General features: G+C 35.6%; 1 protein-coding gene across 1 annotated transcript in view; it reads left to right on the forward strand.

Moving 5' to 3' along the window:
• LOC135218739 (uncharacterized) overlaps nt 1–20,217 on the forward strand; it is a 41,630-nt gene extending 21,413 nt beyond the window's left edge. Inside the window, exons 3-9 of the mRNA XM_064255189.1 lie at nt 5,678–5,920; nt 9,539–10,050; nt 12,167–12,534; nt 12,898–13,005; nt 16,141–16,290; nt 17,101–17,261; nt 18,745–20,217. Coding sequence (XP_064111259.1) covers nt 5,678–5,920; nt 9,539–10,050; nt 12,167–12,534; nt 12,898–13,005; nt 16,141–16,290; nt 17,101–17,261; nt 18,745–18,911 — 1,709 coding nt within the window. The 3' untranslated portion in view covers nt 18,912–20,217. The remainder of the gene's footprint in view (nt 1–5,677; nt 5,921–9,538; nt 10,051–12,166; nt 12,535–12,897; nt 13,006–16,140; nt 16,291–17,100; nt 17,262–18,744) is intronic.
• Nucleotides 20,218–24,323: the final 4,106 nt, after the last annotated feature.

Here is a 24,323-nt window from a genome sequence, read left to right on the forward strand (position 1 = left end):
TGTTTAGTAAGTATACTGTGAATGTTTAGTGAGTGTTTAGTAAGTATACTGTGAATATTTGGTGAGTGTTAAGTAAGTCTTATGATTGTTAGTGTTTAGTGAATGTTTAATGTGTTTATTTTGTGTTTAGTGAGTAATGAGTGGATGTTTATTCACTGTTTAATGAATGTTTAGGGGTTTAATGAACATTTAGCATTTAGTGAGTGTTTAGTGTTTAAGGAATGTTTAGTGTATAGTGAATGCTTATTGAATGTTTAGTGAGTGTTTAGTGTATAATGAATAGTTAGTGGATATTTAGAGTATAGTCAGTGCTTAGTGAATGCTTAGTGATTGTTTAGTTTTTAGTGAATGCTTAGTGATTGTTTAGTGTTTAATGAATGTTTAGGATTAAGTGAGTGTTTAGTGAATGTTTACTGAGTGTTTGAGGCATAGTGAGTATATAGTGAGTGCTTAGTGTTTTATGTGTATTTAGTGAGCGTTTAGTGCCTAGTGATTGTTGACTATTCAGAGAGTTTATAGTGTTATTAAGTGGGAGTGTATGTAAGGTGTAAATGTTTAGTGAGTGTATAGTAAGTTTGTGTTTAGTGAGTGAGATTGTAAAGTAACTGTGAATGTTAAGTGAGTGAAAGTGTATTGTGAATGTAAGTGTTTAGTGATTGTACATTACTGTTTGGTTAGTGCTTTAGTGACTGTATGCTAAGAAAGTCCTGTAATTTACAGGAACCATTTATGCTAGACACTGCTTAGATCCAGGAGCAGATGCTTAGGCCCTGACCATAATGGCTGGAGTGCTTAGCCCAACCTGTTTTTGTAAAGTAATTTTTCTCTGTGAAATTGTGTACAGTAATAATAATATAATAAATATAATAATTAATATTAATAATAATGATACCAGCATCAATAATATAATAGCATACCAATAGTAAAATAATATTAATAATAGCAATAAGATAATAATAACAGTAAACAAATAATAATATTAAATGTAATAAAGTATAGTACCATGAGTTGGACCGAGACCTTTCTATAAGGTCGCTCGAGGTCAAACGTTAGGCAGGGAGATCGCCACTCCAGTGATATACGCTCTATGGTACTGCCATACTGCGACAAGTTTCCCGCCTTTTCCCAGACACAATGTCCCAGTCCCACAGTCAAGGCCTTTCGGAGGGGAGAGCGGCGCCTACCATCGATCTCCCGTATGAGCGCATGTACGAGAAAATCTCATTATTACAAATGGTCTATTTTTCTTCCTTGTTTTGTTTTTTTAAATTTTGTTTCAAAGCGTAATTTTAATACATCTTTGGCACGGGCAAAGCTTAGACTGGATGTAGTAACATTGATTCATGAAATTGCAGCGAAAACAGTCTTCTGAAACGTTCCAGTGAGACTGCGTTCAAGGGCGTGCAAACGATTGTCAAAGCTTACAGTTTAAAGCTTGCATGACGAAAAGAAGAATGGGCGGAGGAGGGGGAGCGGGAAAGAATTGTCATGAATTAAATCGTAAATATCATTTGGTTTGTGAGATAGATCTGTGGTTCTTTTCCTTTCGTGGTAGTTTTCTGATCACGCGATCCGAAGTCTGAAAGTGAGATATAGCGATAATTGTCCTGAAGTACTTGTAATTTCATTTCTCACTTTCCGTTTCGTAAGGGATAAAGTTAAATTGTTCAATACATTGACAACCCTCTCTCTCTCCTCCTTCTCTCACCCCGGTCTCTCTCGTCTCTCTCTCTCTCTCTCTCTCTCTCTCTCCCCGAATTTATTGATTTTTTTTTTTTCGTCACCAACACGCCATCTCCTTTCTTTCCATGTGACCAGATTATCTCAAAATTCTCATGTATTATTTTACGCTTACTAACGATTTCGTCTTTTCATAAAACATTTCTAATCTCTCTCTCTCTCTCTCTCTCTCTCTCTCTCTCTCTCTCTCTCTCTCTCTCTCTCTCTCTCTCTCTCTCTCTCTCTCTCTCTCATTTGCATCCAACAATAATCGTACTTGACTTTGATAATAAGCTGTTTGCATGTAAAGTTATATTGCTCCGTAATTCTTACGGTCTCGTCGGTTACTTTTACCCGTATACAGAGAACAATTACCCACACACACACACACAAATATATATATATATATATATATATATATATATATAATATATATATATACTATGTATATATTAGATATACTGTAATATGCGACCACAAGAAAATGGAAGGCAGAAGGTCAGTACCAAGAGCTTTCTCCTGTTCATTCAGGCATCATCGGGGCACAAACAAAATACAGTTGGAAAGAAGGTTAAAGGTAAACAAAAAGATGAAGAATACCAGATAGTTAATTCTCCAAAGGGTGAAAATCAAAGCGATAATCCAGGATAACCCGAGATCACGCGGTCACAAACGTCCAAAAAACATGTATAAAAATAAATATTCTATTGCTTATATTTATCAATTTTTTCAGTTATGAAGGCATCGAGTTTAAACAAACCAAGACTTAAATTTCGAACACTTTCATTTTATGACTTAATGAACCATGGTTCAATGATATTCCTTTTAACTGTGTCGCTACACGGCACTAAGGATCTTACTACATTGCAGTTAATAGGATGATCTGGATCTCTCTTATGTACGAATAATGCATTCGATATTTGGGCATTTTTCACAGAATATCCATGTTGTTTGATTCGTTGTGAAAGTGATTTTCCAGTTTGTCCGTAATATATTTTATCACACTTTTTACAAGGAATTTCACATATGCAGCCAAAAACAGCGTTAGGAGAATTTTTTATTACTAAACTCTTAACATTATAATGACTGGAAACAACATTTCTGTTGAAAAGTTTTAAAATTCTAGGAATTTCTAAAAACCTTTCATTATACTGTAATTTTAGAATGTTATGCTTACTAAATTCAAGTTTATCATTAGTTAAATAATATGTTTTCCTAGCTCTTTTCCAAGATACATCTATAAAAGTCCTTGGGTATTTCAGTTTCAAGGCAATATCATAAATAGGAACATCCCAGAAAAATCAGAGAATTTAACATTTTGAATGTGATTTGAATAATAATGAACAAAAGAGGCAATGTTAGTTGATTTTCGAAAGGCTGAAAAGTTGAAACTGCTATCATTCAAATTACACTTTCTTCTCTACAGTAAATTTTATAGAAGGGACTAAAATATTGAGCTTCATAAGGAATTCCTGGAGATTTCCGTGAACTGGCCAAATACAGAAAATATCATCTACATACCTAAACCATATAACATTTTGGGGCAAAATTCTTGGTAAAAGTTTTGTCTCAAACTATTCCATGTAAATATTGCTAAGGACAGGAGGTACGGGATTACCCACATCCATGCCGAACTTTTGTACAAAAACATTCCCCATTAAAACCAAATGTACTATTTTTGATGCACAACCTTATGAGACTAATGAGGTTTGCTACAGCTAAAGGAATATCATAACTTTCTTATTCTTCCTCCGCAATTTCAAGTAAATCATCTACAGGCACTTTTGTCAATAAAGAGACGGCATCAAAATTCACCATATTAAAACCAAAATTCAAATTAAGTATTCAATTTGTTTATAAAGTCGCCGTTGTTGTTTACATTCGTGTTAGAAGCGTTTCCTACCAAAGGTGTAAGAATTTTGTCAAGCCATTTAGGTAAATTATACGAAACTGAGCCTACTGAACTAATGACTGGTCTGAGATATGGTGGTTCTGACAGTAACCTGACATATGTCGATATTTCAAAGTCATTTTGTTATTTGGAAAACTTTTGTCATGATTTTTTTTCCTGACGACATCCATTTTTGTGAAGATGTTGTTATGGTGCTATGGCCAAGCCTTCTCCCCCTGATGTACCCGTAATATTTTCCCAGGCCTATAAAAACCTTAAAGAAGACGAAACAGTGCAAGTAACAAAGGCGCATAAGTCTAATTCACTGGTAATATTAAATAAAAGTGACATGCAAGTAAAATAGTGGCATTATTACATGATAGTGAGATTACACGAAACTGAGGTCTGATCCTACACAGACAGCGAAGTCTCATTTTAGTAAACAAGTTGAATCCATTTCAAAGGACTGACCGTTCAATTAAACAAATTAAATGCATTTTAAAGGGCATTGTCCATTAAATTAAAGAAATTAAACCCATTTTAAAGGGCTTTGACTATTTAATTAAACCAATTAGATCCATTTTAAAGTGCTTTGGCCATTTAATTAAAACAAATTGAATCGATTTTAAAGGGCTTTGTCCATTTAATTAAATTAAATCCATTTTGATGGGCTTTGACCAAATAATTAAATAAATTAAATTCATTTTAACAGGCTTTAACAATTTAATTAAACAAATTAAATCCATTTTCAAGGCTTTCACAATTTTCTTAAACAAATTAAATCGATTATAAAGGGCTTTGACCACTTAAAAGAGCTTTTGACCATTTAATTAAACAAATTAAATCCATTTTGAATGGTTTTGACCATTTATTTAAATCAAATCCATTTTGAAGGCTTTGGCCATTTAATTAAACAATTTAAATAGATTTTAAAGGGTTTTGACCATTTAATTAAACAAATCAAATTAATTTTGAAGGTTTTGACCATTTAATTAAACAAATTAAATCCATTTTAAAGGGCTTTAACCATTTAATTAAACAAATTAATTCTATTTTGAAGGCTTTGACCATTTAATTAAAAAAACTAAATCCATTGTAAAGGGGTTTGACCATTTAATTGAACAAATTAAATCCATTTTGAAGGCTTTGACCATTTGCTTAAACAAGTCAAATCCATTTTGAAGGCTCTGATAATTTAATTAAACAAATTAAATCCATTTTGAAGGGCTTTGACCATTTAGTTAAACAAATTAAATCCATTTTGAAGGGCTTTGCCCATTTAATTAATCAAATTAAATCCATTTTAAAGGGCTTTGACCATTTAATTAAAGAAATTAAATCTGTTTTGAAGGGCTTTGACCGCTTAATTAAACAAATTAAATCCATTTCGAAGGGCTTTGATCATTTAAATAAACAGTTTACCTTTCAGTGCTCCTCCCTGCCTTATCTTTATTGTGAGTTTTGATGTCGTTTCTTTATTTACAAAAGGGCCTGTAGATGATTTACTTGAATATTTGCCTTTAACTGTAGCAAACCTCATTAGGTTTTTAAAAAATAATACCAGAATCTGTAAACATATAATTAAATGTAAGTGGTCACCTGCAAAGAAATTTTCTTATTTCCATGTTTTTCAAATTATTATTATTATTATTATTATTATTATTATTATTATTATTATTATTATTATTATTATTATTATTAGTATTATTATTATTATTATTATTATTATTATTACGTATTATTTTACGTTTTCAGTAGATGAAGCCTGTTAGTATGGAACAGGCCCGTAGAGACCACCTACTTTTAAATGCAATCTTCCAAACACTGTGGTGATCATTTGAAAGAAATTACAGACGGTAATACGAAGTGCAGGAAGAAGAACACAGTTATAACAAACATAGATGAATTAAAAAAGTAAAAAATCTAAAGATAAAACTAAACATATGATTAAAAGTACGAAGAGAGTTGTTTTAGGGAAGTAATGTATTTGAGTTTCCCTTGGTTTTTGAGGTTCTAATTGCGTAAATACACAATATATATAGAAGAAATTTCTCCAAACTCTTGCAGGCTCTCCGAAGATGGTCCTGAAATTGAAATCGAGGAAGTTACCGGCCCTGTTGTTCACCGTCCTCGCCAGCTGCACATTGATCCACACGACAGGTCGAATCTGGCACCCGACTGCTTACCTGTGGGCTTCCTTCCAGCCTTACCTGGTGCAGGTGACCTCCCCGGCAGGTCAGGGCCACGGCGGGCTGAAGGATTCGTCATCTGACGTGGAGTACGATTATTCGGATGGGTCCTCTAATCACGGTAAACTAGTTCGTTCATTTTGGGTAGACGAGCAATTATTAGAAATAATTCGAGAACAGTGCACGCATACACGCACACATCTGCATGTACTAAAATACTTTCGTAAATTCATGTAAACATTTGTAGTTATAATTTACTGAATCGTGTCTTATTCGTGAACGGTGCACATATACACACATATATGAAAAAAAATAGTGACGAAAACCATAAAAACATTAATTACAACTACATTGTCTCAATTCGTGTCTTTTTCATTTCATACAACACTTCTGACCACATAGCAATATCTTTGCAAGGGGAAATTAAAGCAAAGAAAATATCTTCCATTAGCTGAAGCTTAAGTCGTATAATAAGTAAAATCTGGAATATCAAGTAAAAAAAATTTCCCTTGTTTGAAAATGATAACATACTTCGCATTACATACTCGAAAATAAATCAAATTGACGTAATAGGAGTTTGCCAGAGAAAAATATCAACAAAACACTATACGTACCTGTTTGATTAGCTAAGAAAATAAAAAGAACACTCAGAAAATACGAGACATAGCTGACTATCTGAACCGTTAAAAGCTATTGGTAAAGTCGATTAGACCGTGCTCTATAACATCGACCGCAACAATTCAAATGTATTTTCCTTGTAAGGTCTCAAACACCGATGAAATCAGCCTTTGTGAACCTGTCGAGGATTTTGATTTGAGTTCATCAGTAACTGAACTTTATAGTTTAGAATCATTACCGATAAATGGAAACTCAGACTAATGAGACGCCCCTAGGCACAGAAATCCGAATACCGTTGATTCAACCCTATTTGTACCAAAATATTATATGATTTATAGACCGATCGTGTTCCTTCCTATAATTCTCCTCCTACTGAATCTCTCACTCTGTCTGTCTGTCTGCCTGTCTGTCTGTCTGTCTGTCTCTCTCTCTCTCTCTCATCGATCTTTCACATAATAAGCGGTCCAAAGGAGGCAAAGCACGCAGTTTTCGTGGTGGAACGCCTTCGTGCACAAGACCTCGTTTTACTGATCTGGAAACTGAGTCTCAAGCACGAAGATACGTGGTATCTAATTATATTGCAGGGAATCCTTAAATACACACACACACACCACACACATATATATATATATATATGGATGTATATATATCACGCTGAGGGTGATAGAGCATTAGTATTTACTTGTCTGATGCATATACGTGACTAAGCAATTTCTTGGAAGTTTCAACATCGGTCATTTTGCATGTAAGAGAGAGAGAGAGAGAGAGAGAGAGAGAGAGAGAGAGAGAGAGAGAGAGAAATAATCGTTCAGGTAATATGGTGCCATTGCATGTTATGTATATATAAAAAACGTGGATTCCTGAAGTGTTGCCTAGTACTATACCTAATTACAATGCGGGGCAGTTTTAAGTAAGCAAAGACACACACACACACACACACACACACACACACACACACACACACACACACACATATATATATATATATATATATATATATATATATATATATATATATATACATATATATATACATACATCACATATATACTAGCTGTACCCGGCCACGCATTGCTGTGGCTCAGTCTAGTTAAATGAAAAAGAAAGAAAAGAGAAAGCTCCTTCCTCGTACTCTCTCTTTCTCTCTCTAACCACCACTGCCTCTTTCCCTCTTTCTTCTCACTAATACCATCTCTCTCTCTCTCTCTCAAAAAAAAAAAGAAAAAAAACCGCTCTTCTCTCTCTCTCTCTCTCTCAAACAACCGCTCTCTCTCTCTCTCTCTCTCTCGTCTCTCTCTCTCTCTCTCTCTCTCTTCTTCTCTCTCTCTCTCTCTAACAACAATCAGTCTCTTACCATGGGCGCCCGCACATAGAGGCAAGAGGGGGCACTTGCCCACCCCCCCGCCCCCGTAATCCTGGAAAAAACTCATATATTAAATTTGTTACATTTAAGTACATCACTTGATTTTCCTTCCATTTTGCTATATAGTCTTTCAGTTTGTGTAAATTAAAGGTATCATTATGTATTGTATATTGTTTTCAGTATATAACTGTGTTGTTCTTTCCAGAAATATTTGAATTCAGCTGAACAGTGTATGGAACTATTGAAAAAAGTCAATGTAACGTTGTTTTTTTTTTCTATATTGCATCTTGGTTCGCTTACAGTTTTTGGTATCAAAGATCCACTGCATACAATATATATAGTTTATATATATATATATTATAATAATATATATTATATAATATATATAGATCTATGATATATCTATATATAGATATTATATAATTATATTATATATATCTCACCTTTCTCACCAGACGTCAGGTAGACCTCTAGGCCTGTCAGTCGTCCTGCTTCAGGAACTGTCCATTCTTGGCGATCATCATAGAGCCTCATTTCATCAACATTCGAGCTACAAATGTCCTTTAATATCTAAATTCGCTCTACCTCGGAATTGATATATTTTCATATATGTACCGAAGGGGAATATTTTAGTTGATAATAATATCGTCCCCACATGGGATCAAACCACCGTCCAAGTGGTCGGGAACGAAATCAGGACAGACAGTGACACTATCAATTCAGCCAACAGAGACGCCATAAGTTTATAACGATTCTGACCTTACAAATCACCCTCGAACTCTGTGTTTTCGTAATTAGAATCGATATGAAACCCTGTCTACCATGTTAGCCAATTCGAGCGTTTGACCCAAGTAGCCTTTGTTATGAATAATTATCACATCGAACCGTAATTCATTTATATATCATTCGATCCCATGTGGGGACGAAATTATTATCAACTAAAAAATTCCCCTTCAGTACATATATGAAAATATATAAATTCCGAGGTAGAGCGAATTTAGATATTAAAGGACATTTGCAGCTCGAATGATATATAAATGAATCACGGTTCGATGTGATAATTATTCATAACAAAGGCTACGTGGGTCAAACGCTCGGATTGGCTAACATGGTAGACGGGGTTTCATATTGATTCTAATTACGAAAACCGAGTTCGAGGGTGATTTGTAAGGTCAGAATCGATATAAACTTATAGCGTCTCTGTTGACTGAATTGATAGCGTCACTGTCTGTCCTGATTTCGTTCCCGTTCACTTGGACGGTGGTTCGATCCTATGTGGGGACGAAATTATTATCAACTAAAAAATTCCCCTTTGGTACATATATGAAAATATATCAATTCCGAGGTAGAGCGAATTTAGATATTAAAGGATATTTGTAGCTCGAATGGTATATAAATGAATCACGGTTCGATGTGATACTATTCCTATATATATATATATATATATATTAATATATATATATATATAGATATCATATATATATCTTCAAACTGAGAATGCTATAGACTTATATTTACATGTCTGCTACACGAACGAGAGTAAGCAGATTCTGGGAAATTTCATTGTGAGTCATTTTGTATGCAAGAGAGAGAGAGAGAGAGAGAGAGAGAGAGAGAGAGAGAGAGAGAGAGAGAGAGAGAGAGAGAGAGAGAGAGAACAAAAAAAACTGGGATTCGAGAAATTGCCTAGTAATGTATTGGAAAAAGACAGCGAAAATTACACTTGACAGCATCTTCCAGTTTCTGCTTTTCTTCCAGAAGTTATTCCTAGGGCCAAGAAATATTCGGCGTACTGGCCATCCCAACGAAACAGCCACCATTGGTCTAGAAGATTCGTCGATGATTCTCCGATTCTGTACGTCCCCACTGAGAGAACTTTCCAGCCTTCCACCACCGAGGAGAGTTCTTTGTACGCGCCACTAGAGAAATTAAAGAGCTTTCTGGGCCTACCAAAATCATTCGAGAGCCTTTTTGGTTCCTCTGTGAGCAAAGAAACGACACCCAGTCCATTTCCAGAGTTCCAGAAGGTCAATTATTCAAAGGAGGAGCTGAAGGCTTTTCCTCCCGTCAGCATCCCAATGCAGGTCAGTGGTGATGACGAAGACTACGCTTTCAGTAGTGTCAACGAAGACGTTGACACCGTCGACATCAAACCGACTGCAAAGAACGTCACACCTTCAAATGCTCGACTTCTGATCTACAACAGAGTTCCTAAGTGCGGGTCGACTACTTTCAATTCCATTTTAGACAGGCAAGTTGATTGCTCAGTCGTTTGCATAATACTATCAAAAGGCCTGTTGGCTAGTAGTGTGGTTTGCATTGCTACGTGGCTACTCGTGAGGCCTTCTGATATCCCAGTAAATTCATACACAGCATGTTCGTTAATAAACTTATTATACTCTGTTTTTTTCCATCTGTCCATCCGCCTGTGGTGTTTTTGTATGGTAACATTGCGTCCCGGGCTTTAGATAGTTGCATTCAGCTTACATTCAACAATTATAATAATATCCTATTTCGAATATTAACGGTGTAATTCGCATACAGCAAATTATTAAAACACTTTTCAGTTGCAAATGTACACCCAGATATCCTTTTATTTACCTAAAACTTACACATAGCGTAACTATCTAAAGCCCGGAACGCAGTGTTACCATACAAAAACACCACAGTCAAGATTATGCAACAATAATTTAAACGAGTAGTAGCGAAAATTCTTTCAGGTAGGAGTTTTGATTTTCACAGTTTTTGAGTTTTGATAATCGAAAAATAAAATTAGTTTCAAAGGCAAACAGGTTCAGCCACACACACACGTATAACGTGAGAGTATAATTATGTGCGCATCGTTCATATATTGTAAAACTATCCCAGTGCCTTGCTAAATTTAGCCATAAAGTACTGTTCACTAAGAAAAACCCTTCCGCAAAAAGTTTTAAATTTTAGTCTTCTTATAACTAACTGCTGTCAGGTGATTAATGTACACGTCAGATGTGCTTGTCAGTAATTACAACTTCAATTAATTACTGTAGCGTATGCTTGTTGCTGTTCGCCTGACCCCAAGTATCCTCGTAGGGGGTAGTGCCGTCAATACACCTCATGCGGTGCAATGTAGGTATTACTTAAGGTTCTTTGCAGCGTCCCTTTGGCCCCTAGCTGCAACGACTTTCATTCCTTTTGCTGTACCTCCTTTCATATCATCTTTCTTCCATCTTACTTTCCTCAATTGATTCGTAGTGCAACTGTGAGGCTTTCCTCCTGTTACACCTTTCAAACCTTTTCACTGTCAATTTTCGTTTCAGCCCTGAATGGCCTTAGTTGCCCCAGTGCTCGGCAGTATGCCTCAAATCTATAAAATGAAAGTAAATATTTTTATTTAAAATTTGTGTGATACTGATGCCCCTTGATAATTTAGCAACCTTTAAAATTCTTATGCATTTATTTGCTGTATTGGTTCATTTACCTACTGTATCGTTTCATTTACCTATCTAAATTCCCATTTCTTTCTCGAATGGCGTTTTATTATGATTTGTTAATGGAGACTAACTATACTCTGTTTTTTTCCATCTGTCCATCCACCTGTGGTGTTTTCGCATGGTAACACTGCGTCCCGGGCTTTAAATAGTTACGCTATGTATAAGTTTTAGGTAAATAAAAGGATATCTGGGTGTACATTTGCAACTGAAAAGTGTTTTACTAATTTACTGTATGCGATCTTTATCATAAATTTCAGGCGAATTCACTTTATTTGTAAAATCTGGAAAAAAAGTCTGATAAGAATGGGGCAGTACGCAGACAATAATAGGAAAACAATGTGAGTTACGAATTACCAAAGACTATATATATTCACACTATACTGTTTTTTTTTCCATCTGTCCATCCGCCTGTGGTGTTTGCCCAAACACCACAGGCGGATGGACAGATGGAAAAAAAACAGAGTATAGTGTGAATATATATAGTCTTTGGTAATTCGTAACTCACATTGTTTTCCTATTATTGTCTGTGTACTGCCCCATTCTTATCAGACTTCAAATAAAGTGAATTCGCCTGAAATTTATGATAAAGATCTTATGACACGAGCGCAGATAGAATTTCTATATTAAAGGACAAACAAATATAAAACGTGATAGAGACAGAAGGCTGAAGTGACGCCAGCTTTTTTAGGGTAACATTAATCTCAAACATCCAGTCGTGGCGTGTGGTACTCTTGTCCCCGTAGAGGAATAGTGCTGTCAGTGCACCTCATGCGGTGCACTGTAGTTATTACTTAAGGTTCTTCGCAGCGTCCTTTCGCCCCCAAGCTGCAACCCCTTTCATTCATTTACTGTACTTCTGTTCATATTCGCTTTCTTCCCTCTTACTTTCCACCCTCTCTTAACGATTGTCTTATAGTGCAATTACGAGGTTTTCCTTCGGTTACACCTTTCTAACCTTTCTACCTTCAATTTTCCTTTCAGCGGTGAATGGCCTCATAGATCCTGGCGCTTGGTCATTGGCAAAAATTTTATATTTCTTTCCTTCTCGCTCGACAGAAAGCAGCGAAGAACCAACGGGCCTCAAAGTCAGCTGGAATTGACCCTAAAATCTGATTTCAGACTGTGTAAAATAAACTTCTTGCGATGTGAGCATTCCACCATTTACGACCAGCACTGGATTGACACCGCCAGCAGGCGGAAGTTGCTGCATCGCGCCATGTACGGTCACAAGATGATTAGGTCTAAAATCTTCGAGCGGCACATTTATTTTTTCAACGTCACAAGGTAATGTTCAAAGAAAACAATCATGATATAAGAGACATATTTGAAATTGACACAAAATCTCAGAAAGCAAGTTCATATGTCGTTTGATTGATCACTGGCATTGGTAAATATAAAATCATGTCGCAGAGTGAATATGCATTAGTTTAATTTCATATTTATAAACGCCGTTATTAATATCCTACATTGTGAACAGCGTTAAGAAATGCAGAACATTTTAAAAGTTCACACTGATAGGAAGGTAAACCTTTACACAGTTACAAAAGATAGAGTAAATTTTTACCAGCATGTGGTCCAGTAATACTTAGGTCAACCCGTTGACTGCAATACACTAACCAGTGCCTTTTACAACCTCTAACTATCCAGACTGGGCTTGCCGAGGGCGGCTTGGATCAACCTGGTGAGAGAGCCCGTCTCTAGGTACATAAGCAACTTCTATTACATAAGAAAAAGATCCAGATGGAACAGTACGAAGTAAGAATCGCCTCTCTAAAGCACCAGACTGGATCAGTCCAAGACTTTCTGAAAGTCTACACAAGTTACCTACCTCTTTTTCTATCACTGCTTGAGAATTACAAGACTTTCTGCTAGTCAGCACAAACAACACTTTTTTTCGCTTTTTTATTTCAGCTTGACAAGTCTCAGCTCGCTAAAAGAACCATACACGAATTTATTTTATAAGAACGTAAGTGTGGGAAAAGCAGAGTCACAAGACGTCTCTCCAGATGACTGTGAAATCTCAAAATGTCAGTGATACGGTTGTATTTCACATTCTCTTTTGCCATAATAGTTTCACTTTTCTATATGAGGAATGGTGGAAAAGGTCGTATCCCTAATGTATCACACAGGGTTATGCATAAATTTCACCGAAACATGATTGTTGGACTTGATTTGAGCACCTAGTGCTTGTTGTAAGACTGCACGCTTTCCTATTACACAAGTATCCTTTAAATTCCTACTCTAGACAGTAGACCACTCTTCTCTTTCTTTTTCTTTTTTTTCGCCAGTGAGCCTCTCTGCTAGCACTTACTTTTGTATTTCAAATACTTATATTTTTGCTGGTTCTACTTTTCTAACCAATTTCTCCTTCATTTGCAACCTTTGTCAGAAGCCCAGTCATCCTTGACATCCTTCACACAGATCTGAATGACAAATTAGTCTGTACTTTCAACTGTAAGATTTCTGAACTTACAGAAATGCAAACGTGCACATCTGCCAGTAGGCTCAATGTGAAATCGATTAAGTACACGAGACAGAATTATATTACCATTTAATTACAGGCTGCTTAAGAGCAGGAGCCCTTGGCACCACAAGGCTGGATTAATCTTATAGACGATATTGCCATTTGAGCCTGGCCACCTATGAAATTCAGGGCGGGAATTTTACTCTTCAAAGAATACCGTTCACCTCATGTTTGACTTGTTTTATCTTTGTAGGAAAGGGAAACAATCTATATTCCTTTTAAGAGTTAGATAAGGATTCTTTCCAGGCAGAAATAATAAGTATAATAGATCATTTCTTGAACTTATAATTCAGACAGTATTCCACGTTTCACGAACTAACACCTTAATATTCAGTTTCTGCAATATCATTCTGCTAAATTGTGATTTAGGATAGTTTTTTTTGTCAACTGCTGTCTCCTGCCAGCCCCCCAAAATTCTGGTGTCTCATTGTACAAAAACCGTTAAAATTTGTCTTGGAATACTAAACGACTCATCGCTTTTTCTAATTTTCTCCGTAAGGTATAACTTTTTTTTTTTTTTTTTCTACTGAAGGTGATATTTCAAAGCCAAGGTTTGATACAGCACACGCACACACGCAAACGTGTACATATATATATATATATATATATATATATATATATATATATATATATATATATATATTATATGCGTGTGTGTATCCTCTCTATAGACATAAATGTATACATACATTATATATATATATATATATATATATATATACTTTTATATACATATATATAATATATATATATATATATATATATATATATATATATATAATATATATTATATGCGTGTGTGTATCCTCTCTATAGTCATAATGTTATATATTCATTATATAATATATATATATATATATATATATATATATATATAATATATATATATATATGCGCATTTGCACCGTTTAGTCAGTAGGAGGTGACAGCTTCGGCAAATACCGTTTTTTTTGCGTGTTATTTCTTCTAATTCTCCTAAAACCAATTCATACTGAAGTTCTAAAAATGTAGGCAAAAGTATCAGATCAATTCTAAGAGGTTTATGTGCATTTCATTTCATGTATACTCCTACACTGCTCTCGACACTGATATGCAAGCATACAAGCATGCTTTTAAACCACAAGCACAATAATGAACGAGTGCCTTTGTATGCGTTTAATGAGAAGTGAATAAATACGCTGCAAGGTTGTATTTTACAAGAAATGCTCTGAATTCAGTTTTTCATTCTTTTACATAAGGTTTCCTTTTATTTGTAAACTTCCCTCATTTTGACAGTTCTGTCAAAAACCCTTTACTTTACTTTACTTACCAGATTTACCGGTCTATTGTTATTCATTTGTCTTCTACATATTGTTGGGAAAACTTTAATCCTTTTAATGACAGCCTAAAGTCTAAAGGCTACGAGAACAATATTTGCGAATATCAAGACTTCAGTCACCTTACCTGACAATGTTAGAAATTTTTCATGAAATCGGTTATAAAAGCTGCCCACTCTTGCCTATCCAAGTATAGAATATTTTTCTTATGTAATTACCTTCCTGAGACCTAAGAGATATTAACAATATCTCTTGATCCAAGAGATCGGTTTCAGTAGACATTAGACTTCATACGTAAAGGTGAAGAGATAAATGATCATTCGTTCTTATCCCAACATAACATAAAACCTCCTTGTAACTCATCCGTAACCCCTAAACTGAAATTAAGATGCTCTTTGGATTGGAAATCTTTGGTTTTCTTGTTCTATAGTAAATCTTGCGCCAGCTTTCTATAGCATTATGCATTGAACACCTTTCAATAATAGTACAGTGCTTTATGAAAATTTACCAATTCTTGGTGCTAATGTCAGTTTCATCTATCTCTGAAACTTTATATATATTTTTATTCCATTCTTCTTATGTAAATAATAACAAATGTGTTCATACCGCTCAGTTTTGAAATTAAAGTTGTAACCGTGGAGTGACAGATTTTGAATTTTCACTTTCTGACGATTCCTCTGACTTTGAATTGGTACAATAGTACTCCTAGGTACTCGTGTATCATTGAATTAGCACCTAGGAACTTCATCGAACATGCATTTACGTACTACATTCAAACATTTTATCCTCCATCTGATTCCCCCCCATCCCCATAGACGCGCACAAAGCATTTATATCTTTTTCTGGAAGCGCACAAAGGACAACGTAAAGACCAGGCATGCACGAACGCAATCACAGGGAGTTAACCACTATATATATATATATATATATATATATATATATATATATATATATATATATATATCTATATATATATATATATCACCGATTAATAGAAGAAATTAAGATGCTCTTTGTATTGACCCTCAACATCTTTCATTTCATCCATAGACTACTCAAGAAACAAAAGTCTCCTCCGCCTTGGTGGTTTGACATGAGTCTAGACGACTGCATCGAGGTGGGACGACCAGAATGCCACCCTTCCTCGTCACAGATGAATCTGCAGCTGACATTCTTCTGCGGTCACCATCCCGAATGCAGGTATTACGACAACCATCCGAGTGAATGCGTATTCATCGGTGCTCAGTGCCTTGACATGTTTCTCATTGAACGGAAAGTAGTAAACGCCTGATAGGGATGCCGTTTTTTCTTCACAACATTGGCTTTTAGCAGTATTACCATAAGCAGTTCTTCTGAATTTTTACGTTATCTATGATTTAATGGATAGAATGCATATTTTCCGATGTAGAATTATTTTCCTTGACGTAAAAAAAATTACGTCACTAGCTTAACATGAAGTATTTTTAACGAAGAAAAATAAGGGGTTTCAATAAAATTCATTTCTATAAATAAGCAGAATATGTTTTATAACTTAATTTTCATAATAAAACATAAAAAGGCAAAGTGAAGAATTTTATTCCTCACTGCCGTGGCCTGTGGTCGGAAAAGCCATGGAGGGTTGCCAGATGTCACCAGAAAGTCACATTAGTAAACGAAATTCCTCAAAACGGCATCCCTGCGCCGGGCCTAGCGCTTGTTACAGCTTGTGCGTGATGCGTTATGCAAAGCGCGTACTAAAAGAGAGAGAGAGAGAGAGTTTAAACTTCTTAGTTTGATATATGCACGTCGATAAGAGATACAAATTGCATTTGTAAGAATATGCGAATTTACCAAACTGACTTACTAGCTGCTGCTTGTGAAACGAGCATGGTGTCCTGCGCTTTCCTCGAGTTCGGCCAGAACTATGATCTTTATGAGATCTTTCTTACTTTGCATTTTGTATTTTTAGTGAATGCCATTTATTATACACAACACTTATGTTGCAGTGATTTTTTTTTTCCTTTTTACCAGAAAAGTAGGAAGTCGATGGGCCCTCTACAGAGCTAAAAGACATGCGGAGCAGTACTATAGTGTGGTAGGAATTCTCGAGGAATTTACTCTTTCTCTGTCTGTTCTCGAAGGATATCTCCCGAGATACTTTGGTAACGTCCACAATATACGACTCAGCTCAGGTATGTTTCATATTGAAATCATTTTTCTTGAGAGAGAGAGAGAGAGAGAGAGAGAGAGAGAGAGAGAGAGAGAGAGAGAGAGTTACTGGAACGCATTGCAAATGCTGCTCAATGCTAGATAAGGAGAACTATCAAGTGATTAATAACCAAATAACAATGACACTTGCTGGAAAGGGTTTAGGGGCGTAGGTCTACGTAAGCGCCGAAGAGTGCAAGTGGCCGAAGTACGGCTCGACTTGTCAGTTGATTGTCGCCATCATTATGGCAGGTCTCGCTTGTGAATGCATGCAAGCAAATCCGGTCTTGAGCTCAATTTTGTGTTTAGTGTGCTTGTGCCTTAACGGAGTACAGTGTAAAATTCATGCTTGCATATTATGCTTAGAGAGCAGTATAGGTACGTATAATTATTAGCACGGTGCGTTAGCAGGAGATCTTGCAGAGAACCGATTCACTTTTTTAGATTTTAACAGAAATTTCCAAGTAACTTTAATTCATCAGTTGGCTTGTAGAGTTCATGGGTCCTCACCAGGCTTTCATACCCTTTAACACCTTGCAAGAAAGAGCCTGTGATGACATTGAGCTGGATAATTATGAAAATACATTTATCCACCCAGAACAAGAACTGCAGACGTTTTCGTCTGTGTGTGTTAGGGGTGGGGGGGGGGGGGGGTGTGCGGCTGTGTGTGTGTGTGTGTGTGTTTGTTCCCCATATCTTTTACTTATTATGAAAAATTAGCTATTATATAAACTAAACACGCACACTATATAAAGTTGCTATTGCACTGTAGCATTGAATTTATGTAGCAAGGATTAAAGTTACTTAACAAAATTTATTTTAGAAAAATTAGCTTTCGCCCACTCTAAACCTCGCTGCTTATGGTAAATGGACTCAGTTAAAAAACTCACAAAGTCTAAAACATGGAACTTAAACTAAACTAAAAATAACAAAAACAAACTAAAGAAAATTTTCAAAATATTGAAAACCTAATATTGAAAAGCTTTAAAAAATATCTTAAAAATATATATATATATATATATATTATATATATATATATATATATATATATATATATAATTATAAGTAAAAATATATATTTGAAAAAATGATGATGTTTGAACGTATTAGTAACTAACTCTATCTGAGCTAAAAACTGAGTGCCATTCTCAGTCTTCGGGAGGACGACGCCAAATTAGGCTATAGGTATATAAAATAGTGGAAGGGGTCTGGCTGTTTAGGAAAGGAACAAGCTGCTTGATAGTTAAAGATTCCAGGATGGGGAGAAAGTGGTCATTGGGTGCTTGGGCGATAATATTAAACTCTTCATAAGAGAATGATGTCTTGCATTTCTTACAGTGATTTCTTATATTAGAAAATTCTTTTGTATTTAGTTGACATCCACTTCGGTGACTAACTCCAATAATGTACTGAAACTGTAATTATCTTTTCTTTCTTAGTTAATAAGACTAATTCTGTCAATCTCAGGTGAGGTGAAGCTCAACACCAATAATTCTCCGTCCTCGACGAAGCGTGTATCTGCAGCCACTCTAGAGACCCTCCAAAGCCTCCTGAAGGAAGACCTCGAGTTCTATGAATTCCTCCGGCAGCGCCTTCACCTCCAAGCCATGGCTCTCGGCATCTTGACCACCTGACCTAATGATTAGCTGCTGTGATTTCAGCTTAGTGTAAAAAATGCGCAACTTTTTTTTTTCGTCAAAAGGGAAAAATTCTTTATCTTTGCATGGTAACTCGTTCAGATAGAATGTCTACCTCGTGATATCCTGAGCCTTCATCTGTTGTTATCATAAATGTTATTTTAAGGATGCGTTCACACTGCAGTAAAACATGTTATAAAAAAGCTTAGATAACATCGCACAAACATCCCAAACAGGTTAAATACAAAACGACGACTTACTGGTAATCGTAACTAGTGCTTCTATATACTAGTCTAGGGGCTGGGGGAGGGCGGTCTGTGTGCATGAGAGGCAGAGAGTTACTCTTCAGATTTGATAAATTCAAGGTAGACTTCTGGGAAGGTGGGCCTTCTCTTGTAATAGCCGTTTGAAAATGACGCATTTGCATGAAATTTTCTGCAGAATCGCGTCTGATGAAAATTGAGTTTCCCTGTACCTCATGTTCTAATTTACCTAAAATGATGGTCCCACTGTCCAGAAATATAATTTTGGGTCCAAGACATTCATTTATATCATTAAAAAATCAGATAAACCAATTCCAAGGGCTCATTTCTGGTATTCAAAGTCTTGCCGAATCACATTTCTATGGTGATTTACGCTCTATGCCTAGTGTTCTGTGTGGAATTTTATATTTGTGCTGTAAGATTTCAAGTGATTTACACTTTAATTAGAAAACAAAGTCCCAGTCTATCACGTGGACTGTAATGAAAGATCAGGCAAACACTTGTACAATTTTCTTTGAACATGATATACGTAACTCTCCCACTCATCATGCACACAGACACTCTCCCCCCCCCCCCTCAAACCTCCAGTCCCCAGACTATAACGCTTTCCACTGGTTTGTGACAGCACGTGTTAAGTTTCCGACGTGCGTTGTTGACATTTTGTACTGTAGCGTGATGGTGATGTGAAAGGGACCACTTATAGAATACTTAAGGAGAGTTCGGGAATGGTCTTTTGGGAGCCGTTTTCTTTCATTTCTTTGACTAATGTCTGATATCGTTTACAGCTTTGCCGCTTGATGTTGATGAACAAATTCTGTGTCTTTGCCCAGAATTTGTTCATCAACATCTGAATAACTGGGGAAGGAAAAGTTTGTGTAAGTCTGGACTTACTTCAAGCCATCAAAGGGAATTTTGTGCATTTTCATTTGGTGAGAACTTGAAAGCTCGTTAGAGTAGCTACTTATATTACCATTATTTTTATTTCACAAGTTGTTTCAAAAAGCGCATTTTTATGAATATAGAGCTGTTGAAAATGGTGAGTGCAACAACTTCTATATATATATATATATATATATATATATAATATATATATATATATAATGTGTGTGTGTGTGTATGTATGTATATATATATATATATAATATATATATATATATATATATATGTATTATATTTACATATTATGCCTTATCTATGTACATACATACATACATACATCATATTATATATAGTATATATATATATATATATATATATATATATATTATATATGTATGATGTATATATAAGGAGGAAATATTAAATAACAGTGATCTCTCACCAGTACATTATCTAAGGCATGCTTTGCTCTAATATTCTGGAGTTTTCAGGAAATAATAATTGATATGAAAAGTAAAAAGTGACGTGAATCGAAAACTCAAGCATTATGATTGACATCAGTAAGAAAAGTCACTGATGGGTTATCATATTTGTAAGTTTGAAGAGTGCTTAAAGTACGAGCAAGTTATGTATTTTGGTATATTTAGTATTTTTTGTAAACATAAACTGTTGTTACGGCCAAACAGGCGATTTTGACACTTGCAGCCAACTCTCTAACTCTTTTCAGCATGATTTCCCTCACTTAGTGGATTCACAGTCTACATCATTGCAGTTCTCATCTAAAGAAGTTGCACATTTCACACTAATAAACATAATCAGCGGTAATGAACAACAAAAGAAAGGGAAGTGATGTCAATTCATACATCCTTCTTCCACTTACAACTCGGATGAAGTCCTTATGGGCAGGAACACAAACCAGAGCTTCATTTATTCTCTATCATATTTCTCGTTATATTTGTTATATTTTTTCTCGAGAGAGAGAGAGAGAGAGAGAGAGAGAGAGAGAGAGAGAGAGAGAGAGAGTGGTAAAAAGTACTCTAAATTAATTCTCTCTTTAGGTACTTTTGAGGTAAACTTATCCCACCAGTCCGTCCAAAGTTTATGTCATACTTTGACTGTACTTGAATACGCCGAAATCACGCGCGTAAATTAAGTCTCAAGCAAAAAATAATTGCGTCATTTTCTTTGAAGAGCAAAAAAAAAAAAAAAAAAAAAAAAAAAAAAAAAAACGAAGCAAAGTAGCAACCGAGAGAATGAGTAACTGAGCGGATGTTGCTTTGTTTTGACGTCATCTTCATACCATTAAATGGTCTTTCAAGAGACATAATAAGACTATTCTTGAATGGCGTCCGTATACACCTCACCTAAAGCTTTAATCAGTAGATATAGTATATAGTACCACTACAATTGTAGATTCATAGGTTTTAGCATTATGGCATATTTCAAGCCTGCTTGGAAAACAGTTATCGTAAATGCTGACCAAAGGTAACTTAAGTGGTAGTGGCAGATAGTTTTATATTAACTTCATTTTGCAAGTAATATAGAGGCCTTCGATGAGAGCTAAATATTTACAAAGATAGATTAAGTCCCTATTTTTTAAAGTCAATTTCACACGCACATTCCTTATAATCTTCATGAGTTACATATATCTGAAAATGCTATCTAGTTGATTATTACGCTTAATCATCATTGTCTTTCTTACCTTCGGCCCTACGTAACCTTCTTATCGTATTGTGGGGAAGTGTCATTATTTCAATAAGGCTACTTGTTCTTAGCTCTTATATTCTGCCTCGTAGGTACAAATGCCAAGACTTGAGCTTCTAAAGTGAGATGTATGCTGTTATTCTAGTGATTGCAGACCTTATTTTTTATTGAAATGTATTGCAATAGCATGTTGCCAATGGCTATGTACGCTTAATGGTGATCCTTCTGTGAAGGCTACTGAAAAGATCAAGTTCATTCATATTGAATAGTGTTATGAATATAATATTCCTAATTTTGAGCAGCTATTTTATTTACCTATCTTATCTGTTCGAATACTGGTGGAAATGAATGTTATTGTGGATTATATGGGTAAATAATATTGCATTTTTAGTATAATTGTCAGTTGTAGGCATTGTTTCCTCTGTGTCATATTTCATATACCTGGAGTGCTCTTCTTAAGCATTTTACCGAGTATTTTTATTCATTCTTTATACATTCGTTACGAATCTCAATTCTTCTTCTTTCGACCGTATTAGTCCCACTGTGTAGCAGGGTCGGCCGCTCGAGTGTACTTTCTCCATCTATTTCTATTCTTTGAGAATCTTCTTCCCCGCGTCCCGCCTCACCCATATCCCTCCTCACCACATCCATCCATCTGATCAGCTGACGCCCCACACTCCTTACCCTCCCCCAACCCCCCATCACTGGCATGTTCTTAGTTCTCTTGATTGGTTCCACCTCCTAGCTTCTTATTACCTGCCCATAGTATCTCAGACTAGCTTCCCTATAGCCTTCTCCTTTACATTACATATACGACACATTCTTCTCTACGAGACCTAGCTTCTTATGTCACTCTCCCTTCTTTCCAGTAGTGGTATTCCAGCAATCCATCTCACCATTCTCATCTCGGTTCTTTACAGTCCTTCCTATTTAGCACCCAAGTTTCTGTCCCATACAATACGTAGTACCGGTCTGATAACTGTCTTAAAAATCTTCATTTTGATCCTTAATGGCATTACAATCTCAATCCACCTATATTATTTTATTGACTGTCATTACTTTGAAGACATTTTTAATTTTGTACGTAATATAACATTTATTAAGCTAACCAATAAGATTTATGAACTTCTCCATCAGGGCATGCATGTTTATGAAATATTCTGGAATCCACGTGATGAAAATGGTTTAGATAAATGGGTAAGGTGCTGTCAAGACCTCAGTACCAGTCATAATCTGCCTAGTGTGCATACTAGTGGGATTCGGGCTATTTCATGAGTCATCCCGAGTAAAACCAATTCAAGTGTATTCTAGCAATGAAGTTATTGTGCTTTATCCAACCTTAGTATAGAGTGAGTTTTTGTCTTCCATCCAAATGGGTCATATTCAGATTGCTCATGTTTCTTAGAAGAGTGCAATAATGGAAGGAGGCTCATGCCAGTCTTTAGTGAAGATTTTTTTCTTATTGTGAGAAAAACTGACTTGATTTGTTTAAAATACTTTTCCAGTCAGTTTTAAAATAGTAATATATTTCATCTTTGGAATAGGTTAGCTAGAACTCGGCATTAGTGTAGCACATAAACAACAAACCCAGAAGGATAATACATTATTTCCTTTATTGAAAATAAGAACTACAGCTGCCGGTGAAATCAGAAAATGAGCAGGGCAGTAGGAATGAAATGCAAGAGAGAAGCAATGCTCTAAAAGAGAAATCAGCCAAGAATAATCGAAAATAGTTAATAACTACGAGTACACTTCAAAGAAAATAACTTCTAGCTGTCTAAGTCTGACCTTGCACACTCCGTCTGTTTCCACTGGAGATGAGAGCACTAAATTTATTGCAGTCGCAACTGAACATAACGTTCCGAGTAACATCATTTTCTCAAAGAAATGTCTAGATGTGGATGAAACGAAATGTTTGTAACCTCGAATAGCCAATTTGGCCTACCTTTACAATGATTTACCAAATTACATATCAAAGTTATGAAACCAATTAATACCAGTTTGTTTATGCCACAGGATATGTGTTGTTGATATTGACGATGAAACATAATAACACGAAAGTGCGTGGGGGAACCAAGAAGTTGAGAACCAAATACTACAGTGCAATTAAAAAAACTTGTGAGCGGCCAGCAGGCGGCGCGGCCGCTTCCCGCCACTCGTTATCAGCACCCCATAAAGCGCTGTGGTAACACAAACCAAAAGATTTTTACCTGCTTGTTTTTTAAGCTTCGCTATAATACAAATAGTCTCGTATGCTTATAGGAAAATTTAGATTTTTTGTTGTACACCTGATACTGATACTAACAATGATTGAAAAATAAAAAACAATAAAAAACAAGCCGTGATTGAACTTTTTCTTTGTCCTGATTGGCTAGCTATTAGTGACGTCACTAAGCGCCTCGCCATTTATACCATGCTCGTCGTCTTTCAGTAGTCAAAGTGGGAAGGCGGTTTTTTTTAACTATGTTGACATTTTAATATAGCTGAATCATGGGGTCTTGTGTCACATAAATCAGAAAAACATAAGGAAATTTGAAGATTTTCATTGCTTTCCAAGAAATAT

The sequence above is a fragment of the Macrobrachium nipponense genome, chromosome 1 (assembly GCF_015104395.2).
Source record: "Macrobrachium nipponense isolate FS-2020 chromosome 1, ASM1510439v2, whole genome shotgun sequence".
NCBI classification, from domain to species: Eukaryota; Metazoa; Arthropoda; class Malacostraca; order Decapoda; family Palaemonidae; genus Macrobrachium; species Macrobrachium nipponense.